Below are 18,888 nucleotides of genomic sequence, written 5' to 3'. Positions count from 1 at the left end.
TTTAGAAGAGTATGAGGCAACTAGATTGAAGCATAAAAGACCCTGAAGGGTCCTGACAGGGTGTATGCAGAGGGGATGTATTCTCTTGTGGGAGAATCTAGAATAGGAGTCACTATTTAAAAATAAGGGGTCGCCCACCTAAAATGGGGATGTAGTGCAATTTTTTCACTCAGAGGGCGTTAGTCCTTGGACCCTTCCTAAAAAGGTGGTGGGAGCAGAGAAATTGAATATTTTTAAGGCAGAGACGGATATATTCTTGGTATGCAAGGGGATGATAGGAGTAGGTGGAATGCAGATTTGTGGTTACTATCAGGTCAGCATTATGAATGACCTAATCCTGCTCCTTCTTTGTATGTAGTTATCAGGAAGAATGGAAGGAAAGCCAGGAGAATAATGGAATAGACAAATCTGGGGATGACTTAGTCATGGTTGAGAAATTCAGCAGCAGATGGGTTGAAGTAGAATCAGAAGTGGAAATCGATGATCTTTCTGATGTAAAGGACGTGGGCTTGGATGAGTTTAATAGGACATCAACTTCTGGATCAGCCCAAGTTAGTGAAGGGAATAGAACTCATGACAAGGGTATGGAGTTTGTAGTAGGAATTAAAATGATGACTTCAGTGTTCTTATTCTTGAATCTGGCGGAAAGTGGCTCATTCTGATTAGGTGATGCACAAGCATTCTGATAACACAGAGGCAGCAGAGCACTGATAGTAGGGGTGGAGAAGAGGAGTTGGATGTCATTAGTGTTTATCAGGAATCTGATCCCATGTTGCTGCATGGGGTTGCATTTAGATTGGGAACAGAAGGGAGCAAAGAATAGGTGACAATGTGAACCAGAAAGACAAGCCATTGCTGAAGATGTTCTGTATATAACTGAATAGGTAACGGTGAGGTCAGTGAGCTGCACATTGGAGGGGATGATGTGCAGGGCAGAGATGCTAAAATCATTCTGTGGCCCAAAGCCGCTCCCTCTCTGCTGTTGTTTTCCACTGGTGCTGTTGCAGACTGTCCTGTACAGATATGGATTGCCATACCTGTGGAATTTTATTTATTCTTTTCTGAGTATGGCGGTTACTGGCAAGGTCAGCATTTATTGAATGATACAAAGGATTATTTATCTTCCTGTGGTGGGCTAACGGCACACTGTATATGAACTTAGCCCATTGATGTATTGAAATTTATCCATGAGAAAAATTTGGGACGTATGCAAGTTTAAATTGGCATTTGCTACAGTACAATTTTCCTTTTGTTCGATGTTTTTGAATGGTTTTCAGAGAATACTATCCTTCGCCGTTCCAGCAATAAGTTGCTTTGGAAATCATCCCAGAGACCCAATGTTCCTAAAGTTTACAGTCTCTTTGAAAACTGCTGAAACAAACAGGATTCCATTCCCCAAACATAAGATTTTTTATATTAATTTGACTAACCTCTTTTTCTATTCATCCTGATTTTGCAGCATGCAATTTGTTATTTGTCGTTTGTTCTCAAGTGCTACCAGCTGCCATGTGTTTAATCATCGATGCAATAATTGCAGTATTTGTAACTAATTGTGACTGACAATCAAAAATGCACGATGATGTTTCTGGCATAACTGATGTATTTCTGTCACCACAGAAAAGTTGGAAATTGCAGCAGAAACCAGTTATTACCTTGATACACTCTCTAATCAGTGATGAGCAAAATCATGTTTTGATTTTCTTTTCCTTCCCTTATTTTTAATTTGGTTTAATTTTCTCACTCGCTCTCTCTCTCTGTGGTTTTCCCCAGCCCACATAGCATTGAAAGCTCCCATTCTTCTCGAATTGAGAATACCATTCGAATTGGCTTAGATGTGTGTGCAAGTGGCCAAGAGTAATTCATCCACTGCTATTCCCTTCAAGGTTTGTTGTCCATGGAAATCTCTTGACACTTCCCTTATTTAAGGTTATAATGAAGATACTGTGGCTCAGATATAAAAAAACATGTAGTGAGTCACAATGTTAAATTCACATCCTAAAACTTTGCACCAATGTGCACTTGTTCTTCTATTCTTTTTGCCAAATAGAACCATATGTTAATAATTGAGATGTCATATTTGACCTTGAGTTGAAGTTTTGACCACACTCGAGCCATGACGAAGACCGTCAATGCCCACCTCCGTGGCATTACCTGCCTTTATCCCTGTCTAGGCTCATCTGCTGCTGAAACACTCAGTTGGACCTTTGTTAGAATCATAGAATTGCTACAGTGCAGGAGGAGGCCATTCGGCCTATCAAGTCAGCACCGACCCTCCAAAATAGCACCCTACCTAGGCCCACTCCCCCACCCTATCCCAAACCCCACCTAACTGTTGGACATTAAGGAGCAATTTAGCATGGCCAACTCACTTAATCCGCACATCTTTGAACTGTGGGAGGAAACCGAAGCACACAAAGGAAACATACTCAGACACGGGGAGAACATGCAAACTTCACAGTCACCCAACTTTGGAATCGACCCCAGATCCCTGGCGCTATGAGGCAGCAGTGCTAACCACCATGCCGCCCATTACCTCTGAACATAAATAGTCCAACAGTCTCCTAGACCTAGGACACCTAGGCCCGACCAACTTCAGCTGCTTCATCAATGACCTTCCAGCCATCATAAGGTCAGACGTTCGCTGATGATTTCACAATGTTTGGCACCATTCAGGACTCTTCAGATATGGAAGCAGTCCATGTCCAAAGGCAGAAAGACCTGCACAATATCCAGCTTGGGCTGACAAGTGGCAAGTAATACTCGTACCACACAGGTGTCAGGCAGTTACCATCTCCAACAAGAGACAATCTAACCATCGCCCCTTGACAGTCAATGACATTAGGACAGCATGGTAGCACAAGTGATTAGCACTGTGGCTTCACAGTGTCAGGGTCCCAGGTTCGATTCCCTGCTGGGTCATTGTCTGTGCGGAGTCTGCACGTTCTCCGCGTGTGTGCGTGGGTTTCCTCCGGGCACTCCGGTTTCCTCCCACAGTCCAAAGATATGCGGTTAGGTGGATTGGCCATGATAAATTGCCCTTTGTGATCAAAAAAGGTTAGATGGGGTTATTGGGTTACGGGGATAGGGTGGAAGTGAGGGCTTAAGTGGGTCGGTGCAGGCTCGATGGGCCGAATGGCCTCCTTCTGCACTGTATGTTCTATGTCTATATAAAAAAATTACCATCGCTGAATTCCCCATTTGGGGGTTACCATTGAGCAGAAACCGAACTGGACTAGCCATATAAACACTGTGGCTGGGAATTCTGTAATGATTAATTCACCTCCTGACTTCCCAAAGCCTATCCACTATGTACAAGGCACAAGTCAGGAGTTTAATGGAATACTCGCCACTTACCTGGATGAGTGCAGCTCCAACAACACTGAAGAACCATTCAGGACAAAGCAGCCCACTTGATTGTTCGCCCTTCCACAAACATTCAAACCATCCACCACTGATCCATAGTAGGAGCCGTGTGTACCAACTAAAAAATGCACTGCTGCAGTACCTCACCAAGGTTTCTCAGGCAGCACCTTCCAAACCCATGACCACTAACATTTAGAAGGACAAGAGGAGCAGATATCTGGGAACCCCACCACCTGGAGGAACCCTTCCAAGTCACTCACCCACCCCGACTTGGAAATATATCGCCATTCTTTCACTATCACTGGGTCAAAACCCTGGAACTCCCTCCCTAACAGCATTATGGGTGTACCTATACCTCATGGAGTGCAGCAGTTCAAGAAGGCAGCTCACCACCACCTTTTCAAGAGAAACTAGAGATGGGCAGAAATGCTGGCCTAGCCACTGAAGCCCACACTTGTAAATTCATTTTTTTAAATAGCTGCCTTTCCACCTTCTGACCTCCATAAGCTTGAGGTCGTGCTAAACTCTGTTGCCTGTTTCGTACCTCGCACCACATCCCATTGACCTATTACCCCTCCGTTCGATTACTTAAATTGGCTCCCGATCAAGCAAAGTTTGAGTTTTGAATTCTCAGTCTGGTTTGCAAGACCCTCCATAGCCTGACCCCTCCCTATCTCTATAATTTCCTTCAGCTCCACAACCCTCTGAGCTATCTGCACTCACTCATCTAATTCTGGTCTCTTATGCGTCCCTGATTTTAATTGATGCTCGTGCCTTCAGCTGCCTATCTCCTAATCTCTGGAATTCCCTCCCTATACCTTTCACCTTGCTTTCTTGCTTCCTCTTTTAAAATGTTCCTTAAAGCTGACCTAAAGTTTCTTCGTGTTTTGGTATTACATTTTGTCCTACCATGCCTTGGGATATTTTATTATGCTAAAGAAACTGACACAAGTTATAAAAACAAGTTGTGGAAATGCCTAATTTGAATACATTCTGAAAGTCACCTCCTCAAAACATAATTACATTTGTCAAATGTAATCAAATTTTAAACAAATTCAGTTTTCCAGAAAAAGAAGCTAAACGCACAAAGGTCTATAACGATTGCATTGTTCATTTTCTTCCCACTTGACCAAGGGGGTCACGCTTAGAAATCCCACACCTCAATTTTCATTTTTGAGAAGAATCAAATATTGTCATCAGAGCTTGTCAAAAGTTTTGCTTTTCAAAAGGGTGCTACTTGACCAACTATACTGATACTTTGAAGAAATAACAGAAAACAATGATCGAACCAAGATGGCAGCAGATGCATTACAATGGGCCTCAGATTTCTAGAATCTAGAAAAGTGCTAGAAAAGTGAAAGTATTGTCTCCATTGCTTGTATGATTCTAACCTGTACAGATTAGTAGTGCATTGAACCTGGGTATTTACTCAATGAAGCACTTAGACAACACATTGCGCATGTACATCAAAAATGAGTATGCCAATTCTTGATTCAGCTAACCTTACCTTTGTTCAACCAGATCAAAGCCTAATAAAGAAACTGATTTGTGCATGCAGGATACTCAATAGGAGGATATTAAAACGGAAACTGCAGCTCCTTACCAGATATCCAAAGAAGCCCATCAGCCATACATCCTGCATGACAGGACAGTGATCGATCAAATGACTGAACGAAAGACCACTTGTTCTTCTTCGTACAGTATCTCTCCACAGTGGGCAAAACCTGCCGCAGTTCATTCCTTCCACCCACTGCATATAGGTATTCATCCAAGGCTCCAAGTACAAAATGCTCACGACAGTTTTTCATAGGAGCTATCTCTGTCCAAGTGTTACTGCGAGGATCATAACGGCATGCAGTTCTCACTGCACAAGTACGACCTGTTGCATGCTCCACCTCCCCACCTGCTACAAAGAGGAAGTTCCCCATGACAGCTACACAATGGTGGCTTCTTCCCACAGGCATTGGGGACAACTCGCTCCAGTTTGAAACCCTTGCTATGTGAACATTCTCCTGGTTCACTGGGTTAAAATATCGCAGGTCTCTCACTTTGCAAATCTCACGCTTCTTACCACCTACAATGTAAAGTGTTTCTGACTGGAAGCGAGGTCGTGTCCTGATGGTTTGCCATATGGGCTGTGCATAGATGCTCTGGTGGTACTCCAAAGATTCAGTAATGAAAGCTGTGGCGGTTTCACTGGCCTGAACCAGAGGGTGAGACAGAGCCACAGCATGAAGTGTATCAACATCCATCAAACCGAAGCGTACATATTTTAAGAGCTCATCCATGTACTGATACCGACAACCATGTTCCAACCATCTGACTGCCAGCTGTCAAAATAAAACAAAATAGCCTGGTTAGTCTTTTAAAGCAAAAATATACCATAACTTTTTTTTGTGAACAATCACTAACTATAACACTGAAGACATGAAATTTCCCAACACTGTAACATCAATCAAGGACACAGTGGTCTTATCTGGCAAGCAAAATATTGTTAATAGCTAATTTTGAATGGGAATCAGCGACGGATTGTCACTCCGTACTGACTTATCTGAGGTTACATTCTAAAGTGCATGTTGCGCGCGACAGTTCCGACTCAGACCAGGTGAAACCCAGGCAGACAAATGCATCCAGTGCTTCAGCGGCAAAGTATAAAAGAAGCAGAGCGAAGGAGTACAGCTCTAGCTCTAAACAGGTGAGTTTAAAGGACCCATTAAAAATAACAGACAGGGGGGGTCATGTGACATAAGTGCGGGAGCAGCTGCGTTTTTGTCAGCTCTGGCATACTCCGTTTTTGGGAATTTTTAAAAATTGAATTTTCATATTTTATATCCAACAAATGATAAATTATACATCATCAGAAAAAATCCACGCCAAAAATAACATGCATATTTACAAGCGAGCATCTTCATAACAACTGTGGTTGTGACCCCCCCCCCCCTTTTACCTGGCATATATACTTTACATTCCCCAATATGGTCGAGTCACATATTTACAAGCATTTTATTTGTATACAATTTGTTTTGGGTCTTGCCTTGCCACCTGTTATGGGCGAGGTGTTTTCAGAACCCCAAAATGTATCCTGGAGTTCAACCAACCTCTCCCTTTAATGGATTTGTTGCTTTTCCGAGCACACGGCTTTTTCCTTAGGCGTGGGATTACAATTATGGACACGTGGATTTTTAAACACAAAACACTGTTTATTCCATGAACTCAACTTAACATCTTAAGTAAACATTGGATCTCTTAACACCCCTTACTTCAAAGATAACTCAGAAAATATTGCAACAGTAAATAACTCCTTAAACTGTTTCTTCAAACTTCCAAGAGACTTAACACCTTTAAACAAAATCACATCAGGTTAAAGGATATATATATTTTCTGTAGAATGGCAGAGATATATTAGCTTGGTTGATTTCAGCTCCAGCACCTTGTTTTTTCCCTGCAGCACTCTGGACACACACAGACACACACAACCTGCTTTCTCCAACTGCAAAACTAAACTGCAAAACTTGCAGCTCTCTGGAAACACCCAGACACACACAATGTTTTTTAAACTGCAACTAAAACCTGCAAAATGGCTGACCTGAACTGAGCTCCACCCACTCTATGACATCACTGTTTTCTTTCAGGTACATTGCTTAAACATCCAGTTCCTAAAGGCACTCTCGCATGACACCTCCCCCAGGAAAAAAAAATAAACCATCAACTTCAAGATGGTTTCATTTTTCACCTTTGCACCATCAATTAAGAAATGTACACAGTAAATATACTTTTTCGTTTTTAAAAAAAACAACACATGCAAACAGGTATAATAATATAGTCCATTTTTCTTTGTTCTTCTTCCAAAACCGAAATCCTTCTCAATTGACAGTCTCTTTGAAGAAAGTCTCTGCACAGGCCATCCATTCCTCTACTCCTCGGCATTTCTCTTCAGAATCAGATAATTTAGTTCAATCTGACCACAGAGTCCCTTGAAATTCTCCAAGACAGGAGCATTGGTGATCACAACTTTCAGGCAGTCAAATGCCTGTTGAAAGTCCGCTGTCCATCGAATTTTTTTACGTTTCCTCAGCAATTCCATCAGTGGAATAATCACGCCACAAAACCTTTGCACAACTGTTCGATCAAATTCATTCATGTCAAGAAATCGCCTGATTTCCCTTCGTCTTGAGGATAACAGAAACTCTGCAAGGAAAGTGATTTGTGCTTCTCCAAATTCACTTTCGGATAGGTTTATCACCAAACCCACCACCTGAAGTCGATTGAAGAACTCCATACGATGCCTTAAATGTTCTTTCCATGTCTGGAAGTTGGAAATAAAAGCAGATTGTCCCACTTTCTCAATGCAATCCTTCAAACGTGGGATAGGATAAGAATCCGTTCTTGTAACTGCATTCACCTTTCTGTAGTCCACACACAACCATTAGGTACCGTCTGGTTTAGGTACCATCACTATGGGTGAGCTCCATTGGCTGCAACCCACTTCAATTATGCCATTCTTCAGCATACTCTCAATCTCTCAGTTAACCTGTGCCAATTTTAAAGGATTAAGTCTGTATGGATATTGTTCGATAGGAACAGCATTTCCCACATCTACATCATGTATAGCCATTTTAGTACTTCCCAATTTATCTCTACAAACTTGCCCATGTGATATCAATAACTCTTTCAGGTCAGTTCGTTTTTCCTCTCGAAGGTAACTCAACAATTCATCCCAATTTTTAAGAACATCCTCATTTTCCAATGTAATTTGAGGTATGTCAAATTCACAGTCATCTCGATTTGGTTTGTCACTTTGAGTTAGAATCATTAAAACCTCCTTTTTCTCTCCTTCCCTTTCAAAGTACCTTTTAAGCATATTCACATGACACACTCAGTGAGTCTTCGTTCTATCTGGTGTTTTTACCACATAATTCACCTCACTTAATTTCCTTTCAATCTGATACGGTCCACAAAACCTAGCTTTTAAAGGCTCCCCTACCACTGATAACAACACTAAAACTTTATCCCCACCGGCAAAACTACGAACTTTGGATTTCTTGTCCGCTACCCGTTTCATCACATTTTGTGCAACTTTCAAATGGTGTCTAGCCAATTCACCAGCTCTATTTAATCGTTCCCAAAAATTTGACACGTAATTCAACAGTGTACTTTCCGATTTCTCACTCACCAATTTTTCCTTAATCAATTGAAGTGGTCCTCTTACCTCATGACCAAATATTCGTTCAAAAGGACTAAATTTGGTACACTCATTAGGTGCATCCCTAATTGCAAACAATACGAATGGAATTCCTTTATCCTAATCCTCTGGATAATCTTGACAATACGCCCTCAACATTGTCTTTAATGTCTGATGCCACCTTGCTAACGCTCCCTGCGATTCTGGATGGTACGCAGTTGATTTAAATTGTTTTATTCCTAAGCTATCCATAACTTCTTTGAATAACTTTGAAGTAAAATTTGTTCCTTGATCCGATTGAATTTCTGTGGGTAGCCCATATCTAGTAAAGAATTTGAGTAACTCCTCCACAATCATTTTAGCTGTAATATTACGTACTGGAAGGTCTCTGGAAACCTAGTAGACACATTCATTACAGTCAAAAGATATTGATTCCCACTTTTTGTTTTAGGAAGCGGTCCTACACAATCAATTAGGACCCTTGTAAAAGGTTCCTCAAATGCTGAAATGGGTATTAAGGGCGCTGGTTTTATCACTGCTTGAGGTTTCCCTATCACTTGACATGTGTGACATGATTGACAAAAATTAACTACATCTTTATGTAGTCCAGGCCAATAAAAATGTTTCTGGATTTTAGCTTGAGTTTCTGTATTCCCAAATGACCTCCCACTGGTACCTCATGTGCAACTCGCAACACCTCCTTTCTATACCCTACCGGCAATACTACTTGGTGAACTTCTGCCCACTTTACATCCGCCTGCACATGTACAGGTCTCCATTTCCTCATCAAGACATCATTTTTACAGTAATAACACTCTGGTATACTCTCAGATTCTTCTTCCGTATATGCTTTCTGATACATCCATTTTATTTCTACATCTTTCTGTTGTAACTCCGCCAATTTTCCTGAACTAAAAATATCCGCCTCATCCTCCACCTGTTCTTGTTCTTTTTCAACCATCTGATCAGAAATCGTTTCTGATAATTGCACTTCAACTTCATCGTCACTCTTTGATTCCTCCTCTTGTCTTAACTTGTGACTTTGCAACCTTGTTACTACACAATCCGGAAAAATCCCAGGATATTCGTCCTTCAACACTTCAGTTGTCTGATTTACAATGGCTTATCAACCACAGCAGGCATCACTCCCACCTGCGATCCAGCTATGTCATTCCCCAAGATAAACTGTATTCCTGGACAAGATAGTTTATCTATTACTCCTACTACCACTTCACCACTCTTCACTGGACTTTCCAACATTATCTTATATAATGGAAATCTACTCCGCTCACCCTGAATTCCATATATCACCACCTTTTCTGGCAACATTCTTCCAAACTTCATAATTCCTTATCTCTTACCATTAAAGATCGACTAGCCCCTGTATCTCGTAAAATTGTGACTTTTTTACCTGCTCCTCCTGACACACATGAGTAAACTTTACCCACACAAGTAAATTCTTTAAAGACATCTGGCACCTTCATAACAATTACTTCTTGAACAGGCTGTACAATCATTTGCAGCTCCTTAGCTTCCCTTGGGCTTTCCTTTACCACTCTAGCTTCCCTTGGGCTTTCCTTTACCACTCTAACAAACCCCACTGTCTTATTCTGTTTTACCACATCAGCCTTCCCAGTGCTTTTCTTCAACCACCAACACTGTGACTTTACATGGCCTGGTTTATTACAATGAAAACATCTGAAACTTTTAATTTCTTTTCCACCCTCCTGGATTTCTTTTTTAAACTGAGGTACACTCTCTTTACTGTCTCCCATTAGATCACCTTTACCTTTACCACTTGAGTATTTCTCATGTCCCCAGTTTCTATCTCTCACCGGCTGAAACTGTTGCTGGAAACCAATCTTTGATTTATGAACTAATTCATAATCATCTGCCATTTCCGCTGCTAATCTCGCAGTTTTAACCCTCTGTTCTTCCACATGAGTTCTCACTACATCAGGAATTGAATTTGTAAACTCCTTTGTAAACTCCTACGTTCTATTTTCAAAGCCCTTATCCACCTATCAAATTACTCTTTTTGAGCCTTTCAAACTCCATGTATGTTGGACCAAATTCTTTTCTTAAATTTCTAAACCTTTGTCTGTGAGCTTCAGGCACTAGCTCATATGCACTTAAGATGGATTTCTTCACCTCCTCATACGTTCCAGATACCTCCTCCGGTAGTGATGCAAACACTTCACTAGCTCTACCTATCAGCTTTGTTTCAATCAGTAACACCCACATGTCCTGTGGCCATTTCATTTGTTTAGCTACCGTCTCAAATGAAATGAAAAATGCTTCCACTTCCTTCTTGTCAAACCTTGACAATGCTTGGACATATTTAAATAGATTCCCACCAAGCTTTCGACTATGACACTCTTTCTCATTATCCTCATCACTATCATCCAACTGTACGTTTCCCTTTACGTCTGCCAATTTTAACTGATTGTTATGTTTCATGGCCATTTTCTGAAGTTCAAACTCCCTCTCTATCTTTTTCCCTGATCTGTATCTCCCTTTCTTTTTCTTTTTGTTCTGCTAAGGTTATTCTTTCTTTTCTCCTTTCTTCTCTCTCCTTTTCTTTTTCCTCTCTCTCTCTTTCTTTTTCCTCTCTCTCTCTTTCTCTTTCTTTTTCCTCTCTCTCACTCTCATATGCCAGTCGCTTGAATTCTTTCTCATGTTCCATTTGTTTAATTTGCCACTGGATTTTTGCCATTTCCAATGAGTCAAACTCTATCTCAGGCAACTTTAAATGCTTAACCACTGCCATAATTACCTCATCTTTTCGCAATTTTTCAGGTAATGTTAACGGCAATGTCCTTGCCAAATCTAACAGTCTGCTTTTCGTTTCTGTCCGTAAAGTACTACGTGTAACATTCTCCACCCCCAAAACGTCTGAGCCTCTGAAAGAGCCATTGTTCACAACACTCTTCCCACTTAAACTAAAATACCACACTGGAAAAGGAACAATCCTTCACTGTCTTTAAGTTCACAAAAGCCAATCCAATAGATCGACTTTTATCCCCCTCGAGCCCCCAATTGTTATGGGCGAGGTGTTTTCAGAACCCCAAAATGTATCCTGGAGTTCAACCAACCTCTCCCTTTAATGCATTTGTTGCTTTTCCCAGCACACAGCTTTTTCCTTCGGTGTGGGATTACAATTATGGACACGTGGGTTTTTAAACACAAAACACTGTTTATTCCATGAACTCAACTTAACATCTTAAATAAACATTGGATCTCTTAACACCCCTTACTTCAAAGATAACTCAGAAAATATTGCAACAGTAAATAACTCCTTAAACTGTTCCTTCAAACTTCCAAGAGACTTAACACCTTTAAACAAAATCACATCAGGTTAAAGGATATATATATTTTCTGTAGAATGGCAGAGATATATTAGCTTGGTTGATTTCAGCTCCAGCACCTTGTTTTTTTCCCTGCAGCTCTCTGGACACACACAGACACACACAATCTGCTTTCTCCAACTGCAAAACTAAACTGCAAAACTTGCAGCTCTCTGGAAACACCCAGGCCCACACACTGTTTTTTAAACTGCAACTAAAACCTGCAAAATGGCTGACCTGAGCTGAGCTCCGCCCACTCTATGACATCACTGTTTTCTTAAAGGTACATTGCTTAAACATCCAGTCCTTAAAGGCACTCTCGCATGACACACCTGACTGGTCCCTTCCGGCTTTATCCCTCTGCTCACATCTCGTGACCTTTATGTTTGCCCTTACCCTCTTGCCCCCCCGCCCCACCTCTACTGGTTGCTGTGACTATGAACAGGTCTTGGAACAAATTGGTGAACGTCTTCCACATCCTCTGGAAGCCTGCTTCTGATTCACGGATGGCAAATTTTATTTTCTCCAGCCTGAGAAATTCCGCCAGGTCAGACAGCCAGTCGGGATCACCAGCCGCGCAGGATTTTCCAGCAAACGATCAAGGAGGCAAAGGCCTTGGCCCCCTTCTCCATGAAGAGCTCTGGCTTATCTGATACCCCGAAGACCGCCATTAGTGGGCACGGCTCCACCCTCACTCCCAGAACATTGGACATGGCATTGAAGAAAGACGCCCAAAACGCGACAAGTCTGAGGCACGTCCAGAACATGTGGATGTGGTTGGCTTGGCCTCCCGTGAGTATACTGTTATCCGAAGGTATGCCGTTGTTTCTTTGCAGAGGAGGTTTTTGATTGTATCTCAGGTCGTTCCCTCTCGGTAGCCAGAACCTCTCCATGCGTTCCCTCAGCATCGAGACTCTATTGTTTGTTTACATGTCCCTAAGGCCCCCTTGTCCAGTCTCCACATTGAAGATGGCGTCCATTATTGTGGGGGCTATGGTGGACATTTTGGTTAGGCCGAAGTGTTGCCTCATTTGGTACCATAATCAGAGCGTGGCTAACACCACTGGGATCCTTCAACATTTGGCAGGGGGGGGGGGGATGAAGATGGGAGTGCAGTTGTGACTAGAGCTCAGAGGGATGGCCCTGTGCAGAAACCCTCCTCCACCCTCACCCACTCTGCTCCTGGTTCCTTGACCCATCCCCATACTCTTTCTGCAGTGGCCGACAATGATAAAACTGTAGTTTCCTTTTTAACTTCCTCCTCCCGACTTGTCAGATTCCATTTATGAATCGTTTGGATTCCCAGGGAGTGAAATTTGGTCTAGGCCAGTTTAAATGGTAGTCCCTCCAGCTCGGCCCCTCCCACTTGTGGGTTCACAGGGAAGACCTCACTCTTACTCACGTTAAGGTGATGAAGGAGCTGCGCTCCGAAAGCTGGAGGTTAAGGTTAAAGGGTTTGAGATGTAGGGGAGCAGGTCATCCACATAGAGTGAGACAATATGCTCTCCGTCTCCCCTTTGGATACCTTTCCACCCCTTCACCTCGCTGAGGGTGACCGCCAGTGCCACGATTGCCAGAGCAAACGATAGTGGAGACAGTGACAGTGGGATCTCTGCCTCATACCTCTGTGCAGCCGGAAATATCTAGAGCTGCTGGTGTTTTATCCGTTCGCTCGCTATGGGAGCACTGTGAATACGGGCCCAAACCCAAACCATTCCAGTACCTCTATGAGGTCCTTCTATTCGACCCTGTCGAAGGCTTTTCTGCTCATCTTTTAATCCTTTTATTATCCTGATGCACAACCCTTGGTCATTTGATTCTAATGTGTATGATTCGTGCTTTAATCCTGGAAGATCCTGGCTGACGTTTGGCGATAAGGAGCCAAGTTAAGTCAAAACATTCTGTTTGATTGAGGCAGTCGGAGATGGCTGGAGTGGGGTCCGGTTCGCAATGGCAGTTTTGCTGGGGAACGGGCCTACGCTTCAGCGATGCCGTTGGTGTCAATCTGATAGCTGCCACTGTGAGTGATGTTGTGGACATCACCAGCTACCCGGTACGGATTATAGGTGCTCACATTGATAAGCTGCGAGATATCCTGAAGAGAATGGATGAAACAGAAAAGTGAATCCTCTCGGTCAATAGTGCAGTTTTCTCAGTAGGGGCCCACCTTCAGTCCTTGGAAATCCTGCTGGATGGTGTTGTGTTAATCACCCTGGGGTAACACGGACTGCAACTGGATGCAGTTGTACTTGAAAGTAGACTTCAAACTTTGGTGTTGGTTCAATACGCTTCATTGAACTTGTTAAGCAGTGCACACAGTTCGCTGTGGGTTTGACACTCTACTAATCTAAGTGTGCTTACTATAACTAACTAGACCAGATTAGCTCTGAGCCACGTGTAGAAGGTGCTAACTGATATATACACCCTGACTGTCACATCAGTTGTCACCAGTGGAAAGAGGCAGCGTGTTGATGCCTCTTGTGTTTTATAGTGGGAGACCACCTTCTAGTGTTCTGCCTGGTTATTGGTTGTGTTCTGTCCTGTGTGTTGATTGGCTGTACTGGGTGTCTGTCACTGCTTGTCTGTATCTCATTATGTGCATGAGTGCATATCATGACATTTCCCCTCTTTGTTAAAAAAAATGTTGGTTGCTTGGAGCATATGCGGCTGTATTTACATGTAGAACTATTTACATTAATTGGCGAGTGGATGAATATATACACAAGAGGTGTCTAGCGTGCAGATACAGAACAATATTTGCAAGATAAATGTCTATAAGTCCAATCTTTGGGGCTTGCGTCTGATCCTTATCGACCGCCTGAGAGGTGGACTGCTGCCAGATTGGTGGCCTCGTGGTGAGAGGTGCCCGGAGGAGGCGCGACAACAAATGGAAAAGTAGGATCTGGTGGTGGGCAGGCAACTTTGCGCAGCACCCTTCTGATGCGCCTGACAATGGAGCCATCAGCCACACGAACTACAAATGATCTGGGAGCAGCCTGTCGAACAATAACAACTGGGGCTGACCAGCCTCCATCAGGTAGCTTGATCCGAACAGCATCTTCCGGAGATAGCACAGGCAAATCGGTAGCATGAGCATCGTACATCAGCTTTTGCCGGTTCCTGAGTTGCTGCACCTTTTGCAGCACTGGGAGGTGATCCAGGTCTGGTAAGTGTATGACTGGAACAGTCGTCTGCAGGTCTCTGTTCATGAGGAATTGAGCCGGAGACATACCGGTGGACAGAGGGGTTGCCCTGTACGCCAACAGCGAAAGGTTTAAGTCAGGAGCAGAGTCTGTAGCCTTGCAGAGCAGTTGCTTCACTATATGGACCCCTTTCTCAACCTTCCCGTTCGACTGCGGGTAGTGTGGGCTTGAGGTAATGTGTTTGAATTGGTACGACTTGGCGAAATTGGACCATTCTTGGCTGTGGAAGCAGGGACCATTGTCACTCATGACAGTGAGTGGAATACCATGCTTGGCAAATGTCTTCTTGCAGGCCTTGGTGACTGTCCTTGATGGGAGGTCTGACAGCTTCACAACTTCCGGGTAACTTGAGAAGTAATCTATGATGAGGACATAGTCACGCCCATTGGCGTGAAAAAGGTTGATTCCCACCTTGAACCACGGAGATGTCATGATCTCGTGTTGCTGGAGTGTTTCTTCTGTTTGAGCAGGCTGGAAATGCTGGCAGGTCGCACAATTAAGGACCATGTTGGATATGTCCTGGTTGATTCCAGGCCAATAGACAGCTTGCCCGGCCCTGTGCCTACACTTTTCGACACCTAGTTGCCCTCGTGGATTTGTTTGAGCACGAAGCTCTGCAGACTGTGAGGAATAACGATACGATCTAGCTTGAGGAGGATCCCCCCCGACGACTGTCAGGTCGTCCTTGACATTAAAGAACTGAGGGCATTGCCCTTTTTGCCAGCCATTTGCAAGGTGGTGCATTACACGCTGCAGAAGAAGGTCTTTGGCAGTCTCTTCACGAATGCTGATCACTCTTTCATCTGAGGCCGGGAGGTTGCTGGCACACAGCTTCAGCTGTGCCTTCAATCTGGCGGATGAAGGCAACCTGTTCACAGGGTGAGGTGATGGAGCATGACTGGGCATCCGCAATTATCAGCTCCTTGCCTGGTGTGTACACTAACTCAAAATCGTACCTGCGGAGTCGAAGGAGAATGCGCTGAAGCCTGGGCGTCATGTCATACAAGTCCTTATGAATGATATGGACCAAGGACCTGTGGTCAGTCTCCACTGTGAATGTAGGTAGACCGTAGACGTAGTCATGGAACTTTACAATGCCGGTTAGGAGGTCCAGGCACTCTTCTTCTATTTAGGCATACCTCTGTTCAGTAGGAGTCATGGCCCTTGACGCATAAGCAACTGGAGCCCAGGACGAGAAGTCATCTCTCTGGAGGAGCACCGCACCAATGCTGTTCTGGCTTTCGTCCGTGGAGATTTTTGTTTCCCTGTCCGGGTCAAAAAACGCTAGTACCGGAGCAGTGGTGAGCTTTGCTTTGAGCTTGAGCCACTCTGCTTGATGTATGGGTAGCCACTGGAATGCAGTGGACTTCGTCACCAGATGCCTGAGAGCCGTGGTGTGTGAGACCAAGTTGGGAATGAATTTTCCCAAGAAGTTCACCATTCCGAGGAAGCGTAGTACCGCCTTCCTGTCTTCTGGTCTTCATGGCGTTAATGGCCTTGACCTTGTCCGAATCTGGTTGCACACCCTGCTGGGATATCTGGTCGCCCAAGAACTTGATGGTTGACATGCCAAAGGAGCACTTGGCCTTGTTCAGCTTGAGGCCATTTGTATGGACACGTCAAAAGACTTGTTTGAGACGAGATATGTGTTCGTCGGGGGTCGTGGACCATATGATTACATCATCTACATAGACACGCACACCCTCAATGCCCTCCATCATCTGCTCCATGATCCTGTGGAAGATTTCAGAGGCTGAGACAATGCCAAACGGCATACGATTATAACAGTACCTGCCAAATGGTGTGTTGAATGTGCAGAGCTTCCTGCTGGACTCGTCCAGTTGTATCTGCCAGAAACCACGCGATGCATCTAGCTTTGTGAAGAATTTGGCATGTGCCATCTCACTGGTCAGTTCCTCCCGCTTCGGGATTAGGTAGTGTTCCCCGCATTATGTTCTGGTTAAGATCTTTGGGATCTATGCATATCTGCAACTCTCCTGAGGGCTTCTTCACACAGACCATCGGGCTGACCCAGTCAGTCGGTTCCGTCACTTTGGAGATGATGCCCTGGTCTTGGAGCTCCTGCAGCTGTGCCTTTAAACGTTCCTTCAGAGGAGCCGGCACCCGGTGTGGTGCATGTATCACTGGCGTGGCATCAGGCCCGAGTAGGATCTTGTCGCAGTATGGCAGCGTACCCATTCCATCAAACACATCTGGATATTGAGCAAGGATGTCATCAATGTCAGCCAGAAGATCCACTTTGGAAGAAGACATGGCATGGACTCGCTGTACGAGGTTGAGTAGCTTGCATGCATGGGCACCAAGCAGGGACGCCTTATCAGGCTTGACAATTTCGAATCGCAGTTTGACATTGATGGTCTTGTTGGAGATGAATATATGACAAGATCCAAGTGCAGTTATGGCATTGCCATTATAATCGAGAAGCTGGCAGGCTGGCGGAAGAATTTTGGATGATTTTAATGCGGTCAAAATCAGCTCGAGAGATGAGATTGGCAGAAGCATCAGTGTCCAGCTTGAACTGGATGCTGCATTGATTAACTTGGATGACAGCACGCCATTCGTCCGCGGAATCCACATTGCGGATATATAGGCGTCTTGCTGATTTTGAAGAGGCATACTCACATGTAGTGATGATGCCCACACGATAGGGGGACTCTAGGTAGTCGTTCTCTGGATCCGTAGTGCTACCAGGATCAGAATCCAGTAAACCTTGCTGTACACATCGAATGCGCTTGCGTTGGAATTGGGATCGCTGACCTTTGACCGGTGGTGCAGACCTGCACAAGGCTGCATAATGTCCAGGCTTCCCGAAAGTTAAACATCGCCTGCCTTTTGCAGGGCATTGCTGCTTTAAGTGGGCAGTGCCGCAGTTCGGGCACGTCATGACGCCGACGTCATCACGCTCCGCGCGTCGTTGGACATGCGCAGTGCGGTCAGCCGATGTTCGCACCTGCGCAGTTTGGTTTTCGGCCGCTTCGTTCTCCCGTTTGTGTTGCGCATACGTGGGTCCCGGGAAAAGCGCGCGAAATGGCCGATTTCATCGATACTGAGGCGCTGCATCTGGGTGATGGCCTGTATACTCTCTGTCTCGTGGGAGGCAAGTTTTTCATATTCTGCCTATTTGAAACGGGAGTACCGATTTCGCGCATGCTCATGCACTATACAAGTCTCGATTGCGACTGACAGGGTCATGTGCTTAATTTTGAGGAGTTGCTCCCACAAGGAGTCGGAGTGCACCCCAAACACAATCTGATCCCTGATGACGGAATCATCGGTTGCACCATAATTGCAGGACTGCGCTAATATACGGAGATGAGTTAGAAAGGATTGGAATGGTTCATCCTTACCCTGAAGGCGTTGCTGGAAGACATAGCGCTCAAAGGTCTCGTTTGTTTCGACTTCACAGTGACTGTCGAACTTCTCCAAAACGGTCTTCAATTTGGTCTTGTCCTGGCTATCGGTAAAATTAAGATAGTTGAACATCTGGATGGCTTGGTCCTCTGCAGTTGATAGGAGCAGCGCGATTTTTCTGGCATTGGACGCATCCCGAGGTCTGAGGCCTCAATGTAGAGAAGGAACCTTTGCTTGAAGACCCGCCAGTTGGCGCCAAGATTGCCGAAGATCCGTAGCTGTGGAGGGGCTGGTCGTCACGGACTCACTCGAGGTAAACCACTTAGTAGTAGACTACTGATACCATGTTGTGTTAATCACCCTGGGGTAACACGGACTGCAACTGGATGCAGTTGTACTTGAAAGTAGACTTCAAACTTTG

General features: G+C 44.3%; 1 protein-coding gene across 1 annotated transcript in view; it reads right to left on the bottom strand.

The window, feature by feature from the left end:
• klhl32 (kelch-like family member 32) overlaps window positions 1-18,888 on the bottom strand; it is a 495,489-nt gene that overhangs the window by 116,073 nt on the left and 360,528 nt on the right. The window contains exon 7 of the mRNA XM_072499580.1: window positions 4,967-5,693. Coding sequence (XP_072355681.1) covers window positions 4,967-5,693 — 727 coding nt within the window. The remainder of the gene's footprint in view (window positions 1-4,966; window positions 5,694-18,888) is intronic.

The sequence above is a fragment of the Scyliorhinus torazame genome, chromosome 4, assembly GCF_047496885.1.
Source record: "Scyliorhinus torazame isolate Kashiwa2021f chromosome 4, sScyTor2.1, whole genome shotgun sequence".
NCBI classification, from domain to species: Eukaryota; Metazoa; Chordata; class Chondrichthyes; order Carcharhiniformes; family Scyliorhinidae; genus Scyliorhinus; species Scyliorhinus torazame.
The sequence above is the reverse complement of the archived record's forward strand: the minus strand, read 5'-3'. Positions and strand labels throughout refer to the sequence as shown.